Source organism: Pezoporus occidentalis, unplaced genomic scaffold (genome assembly GCF_034315485.1).
Source record: "Pezoporus occidentalis ecotype Australia unplaced genomic scaffold, CSIRO_AGI_Poc_V1 ctg26, whole genome shotgun sequence".
NCBI classification, from domain to species: Eukaryota; Metazoa; Chordata; class Aves; order Psittaciformes; family Psittacidae; genus Pezoporus; species Pezoporus occidentalis.
Window position 1 is genome coordinate 936,658 of NW_026914502.1, and position 20,843 is coordinate 957,500.

General features: G+C 41.4%; 1 protein-coding gene across 2 annotated transcripts in view; it reads left to right on the forward strand.

Moving 5' to 3' along the window:
* The window catches only part of ALCAM (activated leukocyte cell adhesion molecule), a 121,697-nt gene that overhangs the window by 82,393 nt on the left and 18,461 nt on the right, over positions 1-20,843 (forward strand). For both annotated transcript variants that reach the window (XM_062623892.1, XM_062623893.1), the window contains exons 3-9: positions 1,170-1,389; positions 5,369-5,433; positions 5,802-5,889; positions 6,752-6,934; positions 12,369-12,496; positions 14,205-14,334; positions 19,989-20,101. In XM_062623892.1, the coding sequence (XP_062479876.1) occupies positions 1,170-1,389; positions 5,369-5,433; positions 5,802-5,889; positions 6,752-6,934; positions 12,369-12,496; positions 14,205-14,334; positions 19,989-20,101 (927 nt within the window). The remainder of the gene's footprint in view (positions 1-1,169; positions 1,390-5,368; positions 5,434-5,801; positions 5,890-6,751; positions 6,935-12,368; positions 12,497-14,204; positions 14,335-19,988; positions 20,102-20,843) is intronic.

Below are 20,843 nucleotides of genomic sequence, written 5' to 3' on the forward strand. Positions count from 1 at the left end.
TCTGGGTAGGCTTAGAGTTAAGAGCTCCTTTGCACTTGACAGCCAGTTTCCTGTGTATCAAGTCAAGGCAATACTTTCTTTCCTGTGTGACAGACAACTAGAGGGATCTGAAAGTGGAGAAGGAGAAAGACTGTAAGGGAATTTAAACTTCCCATGAGCTGTTGCCTCTTGCTCCTTGCCCATCTCTGACAGCACCCATCTCTTGTAACAGCATCTTCCTGCTTTTGTGCACTCTGCAGTCAAGCTGAGGTATTGTGCTAGGAACACAACTTGCATCAGTGCTGCAAGGTGCAAGGGATAAAAGAGAATGAAAACCTCCTTCAGCCCCCAGCACAATACTGAACGTAAAGATGGAGTCAGCCTTTCACCTCGCTTTAAATAAAGGCAAACAGAGCCTGTCCCTGCTCTGTGTGTGTGTGTAAGGAGGGGGGAATCAAATCCTGCAGAACTCCACCTGCAACTTTGTCTCTCAAAAATGCTTTTTTTTTGTATGGGAGTCTTATGCAAGGCTGTCAACTTTGTATTCCTTCTTAGGATGGTAACAGCATACTGATTAATATAAGGAGGATGTCTAGAAAATGCTATTTTGCAGATTATCAGGGCATGCGTAAGTAACAGTATTTGATTGTATGTATGGTCCCGTGCCACGAGCTCCTGGGTCCTTTCAAAACAAAAAGATAGTTAAAAACTAATTTAGAATAAAACAGGCAGTTTTGCCTGATTAAATCCTGCATTTGGAATGAAGTCTGAATATCCCAGACAAACAACATGAATATGTAAAACAATCATGGAAAAGAAAAGGAAACCGAAGCTTCTAAGGTCAAGCTCACGAATGCTTCTCTTTCAAGTACTTTTTTCAGATAGAGGCAGCTGGTGCCAGAACCACCAGCCTTCATCAGAGAAAGCCCTGTGCTATGCCAAGATTGAGCCAAGGGATTGAAGTTATCTCTACTGATGATATTCTCTATGTGTACCACAGCAGTCTTAAACTAGCTCTCATCTTACGTTGAATTTCCTGTTTGTGTAGCAGAAATTAATCAGGAAAAAAGCCGTCTGATGTAGTTATCAGATTTTTTTTATCAAATGATGCGTTTGTACCAATTGCAGATGTTCAGGTACTTCTAAATGAGAGTTTGTGCAAGCTAGAGGTATTTATCTTTTTCTTATAGGAAATGCCAAATGGATCTCCAGTATTTATTGCCTTCAGATCATCAACAAAAAAAAATGTGCAGTATGATGATGTACCAGAGTACAAAGACAGGTTGAGTCTCTCAGAAAACTATACATTATCCATCAAGAATGCAAGAATCAGTGATGAAAAGAGATTTGTATGTATGCTTGTTACAGAAGATGATGTTTTCGAAGAGCCAACGATAGTCAAAGTCTTCAGTAAGTAGATCTAGTTGTTACTACCGTTAACATTCATCAGCATCTGAATCGTAAATTGCAGAAACTTTTGTTTAAGGGAAAGATTAAAGCCAAGAAAGTGAGCTTGGCTGAGTAAATTACTAAGACTAGCAAATCTCTGCAGCTTTCAAAAATGTAATCTACTGGCGGCATTTATGTAACAGGACTGCCTGCACTTTCAGTTTATTCATGATAAGTGCTGGCTCAAAGAGAATTTTGGGCTTTGATAATGACTCACTTATATGATGTCATTTGGCCTTGGAAATGAAAAATGTAAAATTAGCACTGATTATTTTCCATTTGTTCTCCAAGTGAATTTTTCTGCGGGAGGGAAGCATTAACTGTGTGCAGTCTGTAAAATGAGATTTAAAGCAGCACTGGGCAGCCTGTATGCAATGGTATGAACTGTGAGGGAGAGAGTGAGAGGCTGGAAAATGAGCTGACAGCCCCAAATGCTTATTCTGTCCTCTGCAGAGCTACCAGGAGGAATACCAGTTTGCACTTCCCTCTTAGAGCACAGCAAAGTTTTAGTGATAGCGCTATAACCCAACTGCAAGGCTAATCTGCAGTGCAAACCCCAGGGCTCTGGGGCACAGTCATGCTCAGGTTATACAGGAGCGTGGACAAACCTGGCCTTTTCCCCGTGCTAATTCAGAGCAGAAATGTAATCCTGACTCAGCCCCCTTTTTAGGGGCACAAGTCTGTTGGGGCAAAGGTTAGCATCTGTAAATGCTGCCCTGTGACTGCAGTGGATCTCTTCTCAGCTTCATGTTTTTATAGGTAGGGTTTTTTGGCCTTTGTTGCTCTCCAGATGCAGATTTACACGAAGTAAGTCTGTTGTGGGAGCATGTTGCCTGCAGGGATGGACAGTTTCAAAGAGATCACGCTTCTGCTTGAAAAATGCCAAGTCATGCTTTGGAAGGACAGCCTTGTGCTTCTGTCTGCAGAAGGTGTCAGGGGGTCGTCAGGGAAGTCTGTTGGTGGCATCAGTGAGTTTGAAGCTGGGTTAGGAGTCGACAGTAATTCTGTTCCTCTGTTTCACTTTCAATTTGAGTGCAGGAACAATTGAATTAATGACAATAGGGAGGAGTGTGCTGGGAGCACACATGGTAACCACACTGCTTCAAAGGAAATGATGAAGAATTATCATGTTTACTTACCACGCAGCAGTAAATAGGTAGATAAGACGGTGGTATATAATAAAATGAAATGCTAACTGCTTGAATTACTGTGTACTGCACTAAATATTAACACAGTGCTAACTCAGCCACAGAGCACAGCTTGTGTGTTTTATTGTGTGCATTAGTACTAATAGAGAAATCTTCTGTTTGTGAGGGAAGGTTAAACTAGGGGATGCCACATGTACTGTGGCAGACTTAGCACTACAAGGAACAATAACCTTCGCAGCTCTTAATTTTGAGCTCACAACTTTATTTAGGGTTATTTTAACATTTCTTTGCGTTTCCCTTCCTTATGTCTGGTTTCTGTTTTTTCATTTTTTTTCTCGCTTGCTTCCTGGCTTGCTTGTTCTAATTACAAAAGAGTTAAGAATAGCCCACAGGCTTCATTTATTTAACCAGCAGAGTTCCTAACTCGTTGAACCACAGATACAGAGCTAAACTGCAGCAGTGTGAACCCAAATAAACCAAACTCTTGTGCACCTGAAACTCAGCTGTATCCTAGAAGTCGTGCCTGATGCTGGGTTTTACTGAAGCTTGTCATGTCCTCGGGTGTGCTACCTGATTAACTCAGAACTAAGGAGTTGAAATGGTTCATTGCACAGGTACCACCTGCTAGTCTCCTTTACCAGACTGCTCAAACAGGCTCTACCAGCTTTCCAGATGGATCCTGTCAGCATCTCTTTCATGGAATTAAATGGCCAGTTTCCAAAGCTGAGCAGCCCAGCAGCCATGAGCTGCTGTCCCACCATAACGATGCTTGGCTTTTGCAGGCAGTAAGCTTTTCCCCCCCTATTATAGGGTCTATACAGAGTTGCAGAATGCTCTGACAAGCTCTTAAGCTGAGAGATAAGCAGTGGGCTGAAGCTGCAAACCCACCAAAGCGGGCTCTGCTGCTGCCAAGTTTACGATTCCTTCTTGCTTCAGACCCTGAGCTAGTAAATGCCAAGTAAGTCTTCTGTAGGGAACTGCCTTGGTGCCCTTGCTGTGGCTGTGGGTATCTGGCAGTGGATGTTTGCTTTCAGAGGCTCCTCTGAGGGAGAATGTGGCTGCTTCTCGACTGGTGCATCTGTCTGCTCAGTGACCAGGTCCCTCACAGCAGGGAGAGCCACACAGGGGCTACAGAGCAGGAGTCTTCCCTTCCTTTCAGTAGGAGCATTGCAGGGTGGGGAGCCCAAAGGACCAAAAAGTGATATTCTCCAAGCAGACCTGGGGGAGATAAGAGATGAAAGGAAGGAAAGCTGAGGCATAGAAGGGTGTTTTAGCTCAACCAGCTGGTGACTTGTAACAGGCAGTGAACTGTGCATGTTTATGGAACCCAAAAATCTGGACCAGAAAGCCTGTTAATGGTCTTGTGAAACCACACTTGTTTGAATTAACATTAAACTGTTTTGTCCTTGACAGGTTCTTACAGAGAATAGGTTAACCTTTTTCCATTAAAAGTAACAAAAGAGAAATAAGTATGCACATATCTTAAAAGAATAATCTTTACTAGCCCTTTGGAGAAATTGTGATGGTTTTGGTGTATAGCTTTGACTTCTTTTTGGTTGTTTGGGTTTTTTCAAACTGTCAAATGAATAGGTTCTTTTATTGCCTTTCATTTCCTTTTTAAGCTGTTCTTGTTCCATCCTGATGTAGTCTTCCCAAGCGAACAGTATACGTGCGTTTGTATGGACACAAATACACACACATACATGCACATGCATACAAAGCAAATGGATTACTGTTGAAACGTGTTGGCTTGCAATCTCTGTAAGCACATCAGTAAGCTCATCAGTGTGTAGAGATTTTGGCAAGGTAGTAAGTTCACTTTGGGCTGGGATTAGTGACATACACACATTATTTATTGGGGAGCTTGATTTCTGTAAGCTGGCATGGTTTAGAATGTTTCAGTCTGTAAAAGTATATACTATGAATGCTTTTTAATGCAGTATAGCTAGGGTGCAGAGGTTTTTTTTTGACTCTATAAACTTTGATTTATTTTTTCCCCCCCTTACTCTTCCCCTCTCCCTATAAAATTGTGGGGAAAACTGTCTCTTTTGGAGATAAAAATTTGCATTCCGGGCTTCAGGCCAAACTATTTTAACAGACAAGTTATATAGTCTCTAGAAAGTACTCTTTTATGATGGAAACATTGATAGATCCTCCACTTTGGCAGGCTAAGGGGTCCATCTACCATAATAAAAGCAAATAAGAAGATATACTGGCACTGAAGGAAAAGTTTATTTTTTTTTAAGGAAGTCATAACTAACTCAGAATCAGTTTAAGTAATTACATTTATCTCTATCATCTGAATTTCTTAACTGTAACAATCACAGTTAGGAAAAATAAACATTAGAAGAATGATTAGGTTGAATTGGTTCCTTTATAATGTGACAGCTCGGCTACAGTTGTATCCACAGTAAAGCTGCTTTTCTGTTGCTATCATTTCTGTACCACTGGTTTCTTCTCCAGCATGTGTCATATAAATCAGATCAGGTTCTCTCCTCCCAGGTGCTGCACTGGTCTGCCTGGCTAAAAAATGTGTTGTCAGAATGCGTGGAATTCATTATGACAGGTTTTAAAGTGATGGCTTTCTCCTTTTCAATCTATTTGCTAATACTGAAATAGAAGTAGCTCACTTTTTCTCCTTGTAATGGCAAAGTGTAGGTAAGACCATACCAGACCGGCTTGTTGTTCTATTTAGTCTCAAAATCCATGAGGGTTTTCTTAGTAACTTTTCTGTTTTTCAAACAGCTGTTTGTGCTCCCTTCACTAGTACCTTTATCCTGTTTATGTTTTAGAACAACCCTCTCAACCAGAAATCTTGCACCAAGCAGACTACCTAGAAACAGAGAAGCTACAAATGGTAAGAGCAGCATTCTCCCTCAAAGCTATGTGCCTGACAGCTGCCTGAAGTCAACGTGGAGAAAGGTGTTGGAATGAGGCTCAGAGAAGGGTGCATGTGTGTCTGTGAGAGATCGTGGTCTATAGCCAGTTCCCTCGCCACTGTACTGTACTGTACTGGCCCATCCTTATCTTAGACCCCCCCAACAAACCCTCTTCCACATTGTACCGAAGCCTCATTGATGGGTTTTGTCCTATTTAAGAAAAATGGTTGGGATTAAGCATTTGAACTTCCGAGAAATTTTTACCCAAAGCACCATAAGCAAAAATTGAATTATTTTAAAACACAGCAGAGAGAAACAGCAACTAAATTCCTGTCTGTTCTTGCAGCTTGGGGAGTGCGTTGCAAGAGATAGTTATCCTGAAGGCAACGTTACGTGGTACAAAAATGGGAGAGTTTTGCAGCCCATGGAAGAAGGTACGTTTCAATAATAGCCAAGGTCCCTAAATCCACAGGCAGGTGTATGCATGAAGAATTGTGTTTGTAAGAGTTGCTCTACTTCAGTTTAATGTATTATTCCTTTAAGGAAAACTACTCCTGGAAATATGAAACTGGAAGGAAACTTCTAGGCCATTCAAAGCACCCAAGCTGTGCCATATAATCTCTTTCTTTCAGTTCCGGCTTTAAACCTACATCATGGGGAATGAGGGTCACCTTTGTTAATACTATTGCAAAGCTACTCTTGAGCCTATGTAGCTAGTAGAAACCTGAATCTAATTTCCAGCTTCTTATTAGGTGTTAACTGTCTCAGTTTCATACCTGTCCAGTATTGTGTTTGGAACATGTAGATAGTCATGTCCTTATGCAGGTATTCATTTTCCAGGATATTTACAAAGAATGCTTGTTTTTTTCACTCTTTCAAATTTGATTTTGATGGGCTAATCAGACCACAGTATTTTACCTTCCGTAAAACAGACAATACTTAACAAAACTCAGTTGTAAACACGATCCTAAAAACTGGTTTTGCCAGGATATTTGAGGCTTTCTTTCTGCTTAAAAATTGAGCTGAGATTTGTATTAAAACCCCCACCAGTTTACAATTAGTTTTCTTGTTTGATTTGCTCTAAGATATACAGCACGTTAGGACTCGGTTGTTGATTAAATGTTCCCAGTGTACATCAGTGGCAATACTAGAGGAAAACTGTACAGTCTCTTGGGTAATTTGTTGTGTTGCTTGCATGTCTGTATCCTGATAACAAATCCAGAGTGAGCACCAACATGTGGGAAAAAAAGGCTGCAGATTTGCCTGTGTGACACTGAAACAGTATTTCCTTTTCAGTTGTGGTCATAAATTTGCAAAAGATTGTGGACAAGTCAACTGAACTCTTCACCATGACATCGTCTCTTCAGTACAAGCCGACAAAGGAAGATGCGAACGCCAAGTTCACTTGCATTGTGACATATTATGGACCATCCGGCCAGAAAACAATACAGTCTGAACCAGCTGTCTTTGATGTTCACTGTAAGTTAGTAGAAAGCACCTACTATTTTATGAAGTCTAACTCGGGCGTGGGAAGCAGAATCAGAGACATTGCTGCTTGCCTGTTGAGATGCTTTCGTCAAAGCTGATCTGCAGCAAGAAGGTCTGAGTACACTGTGTAATTGCTCCTTCAGGTTTACCTGATGTTTCTTTCTCACATTAGAATGCTGAATATCAGGACTGCGTTGACAACATGAAAGTGGCAGCCACAAAAGCTTAGTGAAACACGCCTGTCAGAGGTTGAACAGAGGTTAGAGTGGTTGATCAGTGACTGTTTGGACCCCCTGAAATACGCAATAAATACACAGTGCAGCTTTTAGTATACTAAAATGTTTTTCATTTTTGCAGAGACAGCACCAAACATCTAATGCAGGCAGATTACCTTGCACTAATGCAGTAGCTTGTATATAGCTGTAAAATGCTGATTTTTACATTTAAAATGTATCATTTGAATATTGGTAGACTTTTACATAGAGAATCTATAAATAATGGCTTCCATCTGGCCTAAGTCCTAAAGCAGCTTCCTTAATTTATTACTGACCAAGTGGAAATTGTAATTCTCCTTTGAATAAACTAAATGGGCAGTTGGCGAGGAAAGGTCATAGTTGGAGGAGGCAATTAGAGAAGGGGAGAAGAGGGTTTCAAAAGTCTTGTAAAATGAAGGACTGTAGAAGGCAGCAGGTTGTAGCAGAATGTAGAGGAACAGGAGATACACTTGACTGGACATACTGTGTTACCTTTCTGCATACTTCAGGTAATAGTTCAATTTATAAGTCCTTCTTTTGGGGATGATACAGTCTAAGTATACAGTCCAGCATCTAATAGGGTCTTGCTGTACATTGTGTAACAACTCTATAATGCAGTTGAATACAGAGAAAATCAGTAAGGGACTGGATTTCTCCAGCTAGCACATCTGCTCCATCGCCTTGAAACAAAGGCCACAGGCTTGAAGTGGGTACGTCTGCCTAGCTGGTCAGTTGGTTCTCCTTCCCAGGGGAGGTTTGTTAGGCCATGGAGTAGGAGATCAGTTTTGACCTTAGTCAAATCGTATAAAACCTTGGAGCAATTGCTCCTTGGTTTCACCTGGAAAAGCCAGAGTAAATTACAGCCTTCTTTTTACAAGCCATTTCTCCAAAATGACAACCAGCAGAAATGGAGAAGAAAACCTCTGGGACAGCAGTCATTATCATTGGAAATAGCATAGGTGTTTCAAGCCTGCAGAAACCTATCCCATCACTTTAAAGCTAGAGGGTTTTTTTTATATTTTGGTTTTGCTTTAAAGTTGGGTACCAAATTTCCCTGGTGTTTTCTCTTTATTTCTGTCAACTGTGGAGCCCCATGACCCCAAATGACTCCTGCTGTGTATGGCAGATGTTCACAGGGAAGAAGTGTGATGACCAGAAAGCATTTGTTGCTATTAGTTGCCGAGAGATCCTTTGCTGTCCTCGTTTCCCCATCACTTTCATGCATTAGACTGCTTCATCTATTGAGGATGAGGCTCTTGCAGATTTCTGTGGTACACATAATATGTGCACTTGCAATTAAGGACTACCTGATGTGAAGGAAAAAGAAGTCTGCGCAGCACTGCAGAGTAGTTCCTATGCCAGAAACCATGTGCATTCTGTATTAAACACTTTGCTTTCTAGACCAGCTCTTTTAATCCTGGTCTAGTAACACACAATGTAATTAAGATAGTTCTTCCTCCAGAGACAGGCAGTATCATTGTGCTGCTAATTAGGCAACAGTGGGAGGCAGGCACACCCTTCAGTAGTAAAGAGGCCTCAAGTATGAACTTTGGGTTTAGAGTATGGAGTTATCCTTTCTGAGTATTTTCATTAGCTGTAACTTCAATTTCTTACTCTGCTCAAATGCATCTCCAAATGAATCACTGAAACTCTTTATTAATAGATGTCCAAAGCTTCAACACATGAATTTCATGACTGATGTTACTTGATGATAGTGATGTCTGTTCTATTCTTAGTTTTGTAATTTAGTTCAGTGATCCTAATTAGTTTCTTTCTCAATAAATGTGTTGGGCTTTTTTATTTTATAAGTCAAATATAATGCAGATGAGGGGAAAAAAAAGGCATACTCCAACTGAAATAAATGGAGGTCTTCCAGGGTTGGGATTCTTTTTGAGACTGACTTTGTCAAAACTTACTGTGTTTTGCATCTCTGAAGCAAGTAGAAAAATATCATGAAGCAGACCTGTTGTTTGTTCCTTGCAGTTTAAGCATTTATCATGCAGAAATGAGAAAAGCATGCTTAAAACTGTGTCTACACAAGATTGTTTGATAGATACACTTATTCAGTCAGGATCTAAGAAATGTGTTACTGTTTGGAGGTGGGGTTTGGCTCTGGGCTAGTGCAGTCTCCAGTACATAAGTGTGTATTACCTAGTTGACATCCTGGAAGCAGCCAGCCACTGTAACCTAGTTTGAGAGGAAGAGTGAATTAGCCCCTACCACTTTGGGTGCTGTCTGGAACTGGAGAACTTAGCTGAGCTGGCAGTAGTTATCAGATCTGGTTTGCAGCTGTAGCAAGCAAGCTACTGAAAGTAACATAAGTAATACAAGAGAACTCTTGGAGCTGGACAGTTGGACAGTATCTCAGGTGTCTCAATTACCTAGACTCTAGTGATACTGGGCTCTGCTCAGTATTAATCAGTGTAAAAAAACATTTGTCAGGCGGACTTTCCAGTCATGCCCTGTTTCTAAGTGTCTGTCTTGTTATGGATAAACTTTGTTGCATAACAGATTAGAGTCAAACACTTTATATTCATGCCGCTTCCAGCACTGGTTTTTCCCTTGTAATTATGCAGTTGTGGCCATGGTGAGTCAAGGATAGCAGCATTCATTTCATGAATAACTGTCTTTTGGATCCCAGACTTTTGCTCTTGTGTAAAGCAGACTCTCGGGTTTAGAGAAGCACATGGTAAGGGGGGGCAAGGTGGGGATATGTGCCACTGAGAGGGAAGATACACCTTCCCCAGGCTCCTCTTGTTTATTAGTGAAAGTAAGGGAGGACATTACTTGTGCTAAGCAGCACTCAGCACTGCACCGAACTCTCTGTTTTCCTATCGTCAGGTTGTTTTTTCCTCGAAAGGATGACCTCTTCACCTCAGAGAACAAAGCAGTGTTTTGTTACTTACTTCTGTAAATACTGTTTTTTTGCAGTTTCACAGAACCACAGAATCCCAAGGGTTGGAAGTGACCTCAAAAGCTCATCTAGTCCAACCCTCCTGCAAGAGCAGGGTAACCTAGAGTACATCACACAGGAACTTGTCCAGGGGGGCCTTGAATATCTCCAACGTAGGAAACTCCACAACCCCCCTGGCAACCTGTTCCAGTGCTCTGTCACTCTCACAGTAAAGAAATTTTCCCTCATGTTCACATGGAACCTCCTGTGCTCCAGTTTACACCCACTGCCCCTTGTCCTGTCACTGGACATCACTGAAGAAAACCTAGCTCCATCATCCTGACACTCGCCCTTTACATATTTGTAAACATTGATGAGGTCACCCCTCAGTCTCCTCTTCTCCAAGCTAAAGAGTCCCAGCTCCCTCAGCCTCTCCTCCCAAGGGAGATGTTCCATTCCCTTAATCATCTTTGTAGCTCTGCGCTGGACTTTTTCAAGCAATTCCCTGTCCTTCTTGAACTGAGGGGCCCAGAACTGGACACAATATTCCAGATGTGGCCTCTGTCTCCAGTTTGGAGAATGAAATCAAAGATTTGCTCATGGTTGATTGCAGGAGATAGAAGGGTAACATGTTCCTGCAGGGAAGACTGGTGGTTTGCAAGAAGTCATTCTTAGCTGTCCATTTTTAATCCCGTTCTGTTCATCTCTGTGTGCAAACCTCTTCCAAATTAAAATCCTAAAAGTCACCTTCATTATAATTCATAGAATCATAAAATAGTTAGGGTTGGAAAGGACCTTAAGATCGTCTAGTTCCAACCCCCCTGCCATGGGCAGGGATGCCTCATCCGTTTTCGTTCTTGAGACAGAGCCTAAGCAATTCAAGGGTATATTTAGACGTCCTTTACAGTAACTTTTTCACATTTAGTCATCTTGTCTCTCCTTCTGTCAAGTTGATGCAGAGTTTCTGCAGCAGGCCAGCTCACCAGGCAGCCCCTGAAACACGGGGGTTTTGCCCAGCTGTTGTCAAGAGGTGTGTTTGGGCTTCCTGACCAGCTACTTCATTGCAGCTGTCGCATTCCACACCAGCAGTGATGCTGGACTTCCCTTTCGTAAGCAGGCATAGTTGTGCTTCAGCTCTGAAGGTACTGAGATGGAAGCGGTTTGGACATGGGAGTCGAGGCTACTGTGTCTGAAAGAGGGAGGATGTAGCTTGTTGAAGCCCAATACCCATCCTCCTATGAGGAGTAGAGATGCTGCATTAGGGTTCTCAGTCATTAAGAGGCCACAGCAAAATGTAGTTTGTGTTACTGAGAAATCCCACAGCAGAAGACAGACATGATGAATGCCTTAAGGGTCGGGAGGGCTGTGAAGCGCACACTTCGCTAAGCACACAAAATCAACTGTCAGGCAAGGGTTTTTCTGCTATGTAATTTTTTTTTAGTGTCTAATAAGATGCGCTCTGCTGTGTCTTGATGCGAGACTGGCATCTTTGGTGGGATTTATTTACCCATTAAAACTAAAGCATTGAGAGCTGTCTGCCCCCGTTCCTGTTCTTTTGTTCGTTTTCCTCTTTCTTTTTTTTTTTTTAAACATATTTAGGTTTCTACTTGGGTAGAATAGCATCTATTAAAGTATATTTTGTCTCTGCTTAAAAAAATTACCAATGCAAAATGTAAGTTATAGTTCAACTTCACTGAACATGACAGAAGTATGTTACATTTACAGTTTTGTTGACTATGTTAAGGGTCCTATTATGTTCACCAGATTCATCTTTCTGAAAGCCTGTAGTGATCAGCATATAGAATAGGCTGAACATAGTCGCTTAGTTCATATTTCTTTCTTTTTAATGCAAGAAGATTATTATCTAGTACTAATGCAAAGCATTGAGAGCCTCAGTTGTTTTTCTGATTGCTGCAGTCCTCCAAACAGTGAGCTTCGCAGAGAACAAGTTAATGTCTCATAATGAAATCACACCATGGAACTGTTCATACCCATCAGGGTTTTTTTCCTTTTAAGTACATGACATGGTTGTAATCACTGCTGTTTCAGTTAGAGGTATTTTGGTGAAGAAAAATGAATGAAATCATACGGCTTCTTTGCACTTACTTCATTGGCAAAAATGCAGAAAGTGTGATTAACGTCAGTTCTTTTTACATATGCGAATACCTTCACTCGCTTGATGATAAAATCATGTACTCTTAGGCCATGAATATTGTCTGCATAGTGTAACAGTGCAGGTTTTTGTGGAAGCTATTAAATGTGTACATTACCTTCACAGATCCAACAGAGAAGGTGACTATTCAAGTGCTGTCACAAAGCAGTACGGTTAAAGAAGGCGATAACATCACTCTGAAGTGCTCAGGGAATGGCAACCCTCCTCCGCAGGAGTTCCTGTTTTACATTCCAGTAAGTCCTGCCTTGATGTCACTGTGTAGTGAAACATTCTGTATCGTCCCTTCCTACAGATACAACTGCATGCCAGTGTATCTGTGATTTTTCTAACAAATGAAGCAGCGAATTCAATGCAACAAAACCTCAAGACAGACATGAGCCATTGCAGCAGGCTCTCGGAATGCCTCACCTGAGTGGGCAAATTATTCTGAAAAAATGTCTTCTACAGCCCACCTACCTGAAGTATTTTGAGGCTTGGACCCACTAAAAATTACTAGTATTTAAATTCATTTCCCATCATCAGATACTCTGATAAGAGGCAGTTTTGACTAAAGCCAGTCAGCATCTTGAATGAAACCATCTCATCTGTTGTCATAACAAGCGAAGATTTAGCAGGGAAAGTACAGGAAATCTATTCAGCTATTTTTTTTTTTTTTAATTTCACAGATGAATCTTTGTGCAATTCCTTTTCTTCAGTTAATTTATTAATTGCTGACATAACAATACCAAAAAGAACAAGTGTGACAGCACAGAAGAAAGCACAGAAAAAAATCTGTCAAATGCATAAGATGCATGGTACCATTAAGCTTAGTATTGGTGAAATCCACAGGCAAATGGGGCTTTATATTCCTAGTCCTGCTTCCAGTGTCCTGCTTCTCTTTCCTGCTTTATATCCCTTTTTTTTGTTCCTACTGCAGTAGCAAGCAGAGCTGTTTTTGAGAGAGGCCAAAGGCAGTGGCCTGCTTCAAGGCATTTCAAAAACTCCATGTCACCTTTTGAGCATAATCCTCATCTAGTTTGGCCTCCTGGCATGTTTGAGTGGCTGAAAAGCAGTAAGGGGAACTAGGAGCTGAAGTCCTCTTATGTAAGAATAGCCATTCATGCTGGGAACCCACTGCCAGGGAAGACAGTATATGGTATCTCCCCTTGCTCTGCCATCACAGTGAGTGAGCTAAGCACCCAAGTTTGTCTTACCTTCAGTCTCTCTCTACCTGATACTAGTCCTTTTTCTCAAGGACAGTTGGAACTGGTGATTTCTTTGCAAGACTCATGGGTATATTAAATCTGTTTTTGAATTCAGAGATACAAATTAGGGGTTTGTTCTGTGCTTGTTTCAAAGGCGGATTAAGTCAGTCAGTTGTGATCGGGGGGGGGAACGACAGGGCAGCCAGAAAGCAATGCTTGCTGCCTAATTCAAACACCAGTTTTTGTTGATAAATGCATATGAAGCGGTGTACACCCTAACAGACTGCATACCGTGATATGGATAGAGCAAGGTTTGTTTGCGCTGTTTAAAAGCTGTGCCCTGCAGTACACTTCATGATTTTTCCGAACCTGAATATATAATTTCAGATACAGATTTAGAAACACAATTTGTTCTGCTGTTGTGATTTCTACAACACTCTTATTTGTAGACTGTCTCCTGCTTTCTCCCATTTTCTTTCTGCTAAATGTTCACATTTTGTATGTTAATATCCTCTTAGAATAAGTTAATCATTCAATTAAAAGAGTAAGCTCTTAATTGTAGGTGGTTTTTAATACTCTGATGTCATGCAGGAAATAAACCTTAGTATTACTAACAGGTAATTACACTTCAGTAATGCCGTGTCTATACATATTTTGGAGTATTTCACTACCCTTATAATAAAAAAAAAAATCCTCATAAGAAACAAATGTTTTTAGCAGGCCCATATGCAATAAATGTTCTGTTTTCCATCCACAGGGAGAAACAGAAGGCATAAGAAGCTCAGATACTTACGTAATGACAGACGTGAGGCGAAATGCAACAGGAGAATATAAGTGCGCTCTGACTGACAAAAGCATGATGGACTCGACCACCATCACTGTGCACTGTAAGTCACTGAATTTTGCACTCCTAGTTAGGATACAGGCCTATCTTGGACCTTCTGGGGTGCTCTCTCTCTGCTTTATTTAGGTAGAGCAGTCTAGTTAACCTATAGGAGAACTGAATGATGTTGTTGAAGTAGTGTCAGGGTGTTTTTATGTCTTCTAATGTATTTCTGTTTGAAAACCATAACTTTTTTGATTCATTGACCTATATAGCTTCTCTTTATGTCACCTTTGTATGCTTTGTGATGTTATTGCACTTTCACATACAGCAAAAGTTCCGGTACTTGGTTGGTTTCACTCATGTGAACGTATAAATGGCAAATTATTATGCTTCAGCTCCCCCTTGGAATGAACTCGGACATATACAGACCGGCCCATTGGTATCACTGAAGGTTATTCTTCTTAGTCAAATTCACATTAGTCTAATATCCTCACATCTTTCCTCAGTGAGGTTAATGCGTAAGTCAAGGGAAGAGACTTAGGAATTCGTTATGTTCACACAGGACAAGTTACTTTTTTCACTTTTCCCAGAATGATGAGAGCTACAGTGCTCAGTAAAGTTTGTTTAGCTGGATACTGGAGTATTTACCCATACTTAATCAGCAATGCTTTGAAATCACTCACTGAACTGATAGAACCATTGAAACAATGATAGCTTTTCAGTAGTTGTTTTTAATCTCTTTATGTCAGAGAGCAAGAACTGGAAATTCTTCAAACTTTGCTATACTGTCACAGGTTATGAGATGAGACTCTGGGCAATTGTATTAGGGCTCCCCTAAAAACACTGGTTGTCTGTAGTCATCCCGGTAGCATAAACACCTTTAACAGTTCATGGGTTTGGAGGGACATGATGGGTAATGCAGTTTAAAGGCTTCCCACGGTGATAACGCTTTATATGAAAAGAAACTTCATGTTTGTATACGTGGGTTTGATTTTTTTTCTTGGAAAAGGTACAATTCATGCAGAAAATATCCGGGCATGAATAATTACACTATTCCATTTAATGAATATTTTGTATTTAATAAGGTCATCTGCTGGTTTCCTTCCCACTCCTCTTTGCCAAGAGTCTGGGAATGTAAGATGCGAAGAGAGGTCTGTACTACTGCCACTAGCTGCTCAATAACAAAGGTAGCTTGCTGGTAGTTTGCTGTGGTATACCTGACCCTTTTATTTTACTCCAAGTGGATTTCATGTCTGCTTGTACTTCCATAAATAGTTACCCTAAAGAATGGCTTCCTCAGCTCCAAGTTATTTATAACAAGACAGTTTTCCTTTCTCTGCTATTTTGTCTGCATGTCAGAAAAGCTTTACTACAGAGGAGAAGCATGTATTTTCTTGACAGAAGTCTTTCCAGTGTTGGCAGCTAGAACAGCTACTCAGAACTCATAGGTACACTCAAGTACCCTACTGCTTCTCATCAATTCCGGTTCATTTTGTGTCGCTTTGGTTTTTTTAAGACACCTCTATCTGCAATAAAGCCTTTGCTTAAGTGAGGCACAGTGACCTGGGGTAGTTCTGCAAGTCCTGAATGCCCAGACCATGCCTTATCTTTAAGCTGCTTCACTGCCTTGCCTTACGCTGGTCTAAAGCATTTATGCAGCATATTTGCTTGTGAGAAGAGCTCCCCTGGAAAAGTCATAAACCTCTTAGATGATCTGTAATATCCTCCATCTTTCTGTTGCCTACATTACATCAACTTTCCAGCAGAACTCAGTATTCTTTACTGCTTTCTCCTTCTAATGTACTTATATATTTTTGGTGCTACAGCTTCAGATTCTGCCTTTTTAAATGCCTCCATCATGGCTTTTTGCCCTCCAAATAATACTTATTAACACCTATCAGATCCTACTTATGCTTTATTGCTTAGCTTTTCACATATGGGTGAATATTGCTGTCTATGCTGTTACACTGAAAAAGCCTTTGTTCTGAGTGAGTGCTTTTTGCTTCCTTGCATCCAATCTTGGTGCTTAAGATTTTCTTATTTTAACTTAAAAACCAAATGAAACAAAAAAAACCCAACCAACCAACCAAACAACCAAAAGCAAACTCCATCCCCACAAGCAAACAAAACCACAAAAACTCCAACCAACCCAAAACCACAACAAAAATCAGGCAACATAATCATTTTAGTTTAAACTTGTGAAACTGCTTATAGTGATCGTTAAGTTTTGAGTGTAATGCTTTTCCCCAAACAGATTTTATTGAGCATCATAATTACACTGGTTCCTTTCAGTGTCTAGGTTAGGGATAAGAGTCTTGTTCTGGTATGAGAGTACATTAGCACATTGTAGCCCTGAAATATTTTTGTAGCGGAATATCCTGGCTCAATACCAAGCTCTTTTTTCCCCCAAGGTGAAGGTAAATTGTGAGACTCACAGCTGAAAACTGACATTAAAGCATCTCAGTTACTCAGTGTTTTATGAAATACTTTACTTACAAAGTAAAGCAAGGAGGTAAGAAAGAGCATCTTCCTCTACCCGCAGAACATAAGGGTAAAGCTAGACAACCTGAGCTCTTGCCCCCAGGGTCTGTGCAGCAGGGTCTCAGTTTAAGGTCTGGCAGAACCGAGTGCTTGTGTGTGGTGCTGTTTGTCCCTCAACCGAGGGTGCAACAGGACAGGATCGATGTGGGTTTGGTTTCTTTACACTGGGTTGTTAAGTTTCTGCTAGCTCTGTTCCTTGAGTGAGTTTGCCTAGGGTCAGATGATCAAAACCTGCAGGGGCCAGGCAGGTGCCAGGGGTGAAGCCTTGTTAAAACCGCTTAAGAACTGCTATAGTAGAACACTGTGGAAGGCAAGGAAAGCATCTAGCAGTAGGCGGTGGACATTCCTTCCCCCAGATGACTGTTTCGACTCACAGTTCCTTTTTTTTATCTCTTCCTTTAGTTGTTTCTGCATGTAAAACCCAGTATGGAGCAGGGCTGTGGAACTTGCTCTGTGTGATGCTTTCCTTTCTGCTAAAATGCGTTTTCTGGGGAAATAGGTTTGCAAAGCTTCCAGTAAATCAAAGGGTTTAGCATTTGTGTTTCTCCGTAGGTACTTTTGATAGTATCTTCTTGTGCTACAGACTCATTGAAAAGACAGGGAAAATCACCTTTTAAATGTTGCACAGAAAAATCTATTCTTGGTATACTAGGAGAAGTTTCTGACCATTTGATAGTATATTTAGGATGTTCAGACTACCCTCAAGTGCTGTGCATAGTTTTCCCAGTCATAGCACAGTATTCCTTTGGCGATCTCCTTTAAAGCCTGTCCTGTAAGTGCAATACAGCTTCAGAACTTTAATGTTTGCTACAGTCTTCCCCACATTAATTCCATACCTCTCTCCCATGATGTGCTAATACATGCAAAATGCATTCTGTGTCTCTTCCCTGTCCTACTTGGTATGCACAGACAGCACTGAAATCAATGCAAGACTTCAAGTGAGACCACATTAAGAGCTATCATTTATTGAAAACGGTGTCTGATGAAAAGTTTGTTTATGAGAAAGGTTCAAAGTCAAACAGGAAATGTATGAAAAAATCTTTGCAACAAAGTTTTTCTTTTAGTAGAAGGGAGATGCATTTTGACAGTCTTCTGTATGCAAGAAATGCTTTCTACTCGTACTTGTGTACCAAGAAGAGATTATTTACTAATTGAGCATTTGAGTTGAGAGGTAGAAGTATCAACATTGCACTTCTTTGTGGACCCTACAGATAACCTTTCAAAATATTAATCCAAATCAAATTGTCCTCTGTAGAGTTCCTAGCAGGGATCCTGTGTTAAACAGTAGCTTAAATCTGTATTTGCTTCATAAAATCGCCTTAGAAATACTGCTCTGAGGTATGGGGTTCACCTCGCACACTGTAAATTCTCCTGAAGTTCTAAAGCAACCCAGACCACTGTGTGAGAGGGACTGAAGTCTGTTTTAACCCCGAAAAAAACAGGGTAGGGGCATCACAGGCATGCTGTCGTAGAATCCCTCCTGTAAGGTGTGTGGTGATCTCTCAGGTTTGAGGTGCTTTCTTTCTCCAGAGAACAAAAAGTTTAAGTAGATGTTGAGGAAAACTCATCCTCAGGGCAGGGAAAATAAAAACCTCTTAGCTTTTTCTTCAGCCACCCCTCTGCCTTGGTGTAGTGTGTGCTCCAGGATAATAGAGCAAGGAAAACCATCCTGTACACTGTTCGAATCGATATATCAATGCTCCCTGGCTGCATCCTGTCTTTACTTCTGGGATTTGTTTAGGGGTTTTATTTGCTTGTGGAAGCAATCGTAAGATCTGGAGAATCTTGTAAGTCTGGTTGCATTCACTAGTGTGGGGAGGCCATGTGTTCCTGTGTATTCCTACAGAAACCAAAACGCCCTTTTCTGTCGTTGGCAAGATCTTTGCAGAGATGAAAGTACAAATTTGGGACCTTTCAGGCTAGATATTAGACTTGTTAAACAGATATTAATATAGATTAATAGTACAGGATGGACTCTTTGTTGTTCCCTCAAGTTTTTCTGCCTTTAATTAGCATGGTGTTCCAGGGCAACCACTGAATGAAACCAGGAGCCAAGTTCACTGCTTTATTATGGAAAGCTCACTGTTTTCCCTTTCCTCTCCCAACTGTGATTTTTACCTTTTTAAAGCTCTGCTTAAAAGCCAAAAGGATATTTGTAGCTCTTTTCCAGGAAGTACTATATCTGTGATGAAACCACGTTTGTGTGTGTGCATCTGTGATAGTCATTGGACCAGGCAACTTGGCTTACAAGCAAGGAACCATGAGAGGGGAAACAAAACAGAGGTTTATCTTGCTGAAGTCTGCTTTCTCAGTGTAGGATCTTTTTCCTTAAAGAAATCACTAAAGCATCAAATGCATATACTAAGAAAATTATCGAGAAGTGTTTCCTGATCTTTGTCTGACTGCTTTCACGCTGTCTTGTGTCAGCCACAGCTAACACTGACTGTAATTTCCCTGGTGTCAAAACAGGTCAGGCAAAGCCTGGACTCACACTTAAACAAAAATGGCTTTTTTAAGTAACAAATGAAAACAAATCCAAGGGCCTCATGTGTGCTGTCCTGCCAAGCCTATAATTCAAACTCCTCACCCCTGCAGTCAGTGTGGTGTCCCACACATCCTGTATTAGTCTGTCTTCATCGTCTTCAGATGATGAGGACAAAAGTGAACTTTTCTTAATTGCTTTTGAGAACGTTACCCCTTCCTTGTCCTCCTCTCCTCTTCATGGCACTTGTTATTGAGACTAATCTGTCCCCACCTGCACGAGTCCTCCGCTGAAGATGCATTTCTACGTGGCCCATAGCAAACTACCTTCACAGCAGTCTGCTTGCTCTTTCAAGATGCACATGCTGCTGTGTGAAGCAGTCCTTGCACCGCCTCTGTCAGCCTTTTAGCAATAGAAGGTGAAAAAAAAAGGATCCATTTGTGTGGTGATAAGTGAGTTTTTGCTTTTCCTTTCAGCCTATAATGACAGCAAAAAATGTGGATGTTCTGCAGTGCCTATTTTAGAGTAATTCTCTCTTCTCCTTACTTGTAAAATTGACTGAGACTGTATTGCAGAAATGAAATCTTAAATTTAATGAGTGCAATTAGTCACATTTTTCTTCCCTGAGTAAGCTTTTGAAATGGGCCAGGCTTGCCGAGATTAAGTTGTGACAGATGTTCTTTCTCTCCCAGATTTGGATTTGCAGCTTACTCCTAGCGGAGAAGTCACAAAACAGATTGGAGAGGCCCTGCCCGTGTCATGCACAATTTCTTCTAGTAGAAATGCGACAGTGTTTTGGATAAAGGTCAGCAGTTCACTTACTTGACACCTTACCTGAGTGGTCAGCTCTGATACTGAGGAAGAGTGGTGGGTGAGTGAGTGAGTGTGTCAGGAAGAGAGTAGTGAGTGGGTGAGTGAGTGAAAGAGTGGTGAGTGGTGAGGGGGTGAGTGAGTGAGCGGTTGGTGAGTGGTTGGTGAGTGAGTGAATGAGTCAGTGAATGAGTGAGTGGTGGGTGAGTGAGTGGGGAGTGAGTGAATGAGTGAGTGGTGGGTGAGTGGTGAGCAATTGAGTGGGGAGTGAGTGAACGGGTGACTGAGTGGGGAGTGGTCGGTGAGTAAGTGAGTGGTGAGTGGTGAGTGAGTGAATGAGAGAGGTGAGTGAGTGGTGAGTGAATGAGCGAGTGGTGAGGGAGTGAGTGAATGAGTGAGTGGTGAGGGAGTGAATGAGTGATTGAGTGGTGGGTGAGGGGTGAGGGAGTGAATGAGTGAGTGAGTGGTGGGTGAGCGGTGAGTGAGTGAATGAGAGAGGTGAGTGAGTGGTGAGTGAATGAGCGAGTGGTGAGGGAGTGAGTGAATGAGTGAGTGGTGAGGGAGTGAATGAGTGATTGAGTGGTGGGTGAGGGGTGAGGGAGTGAATGAGTGAGTGAGTGGTGGGTGAGCGGTGAGTGAGTGAATGAGAGAGGTGAGTGAGTGGTGAGTGAATGAGCGAGTGGTGAGGGAGTGAGTGAATGGGTGAGTGGGGAGCGATTGAGTGGGGAGTGAGTGAA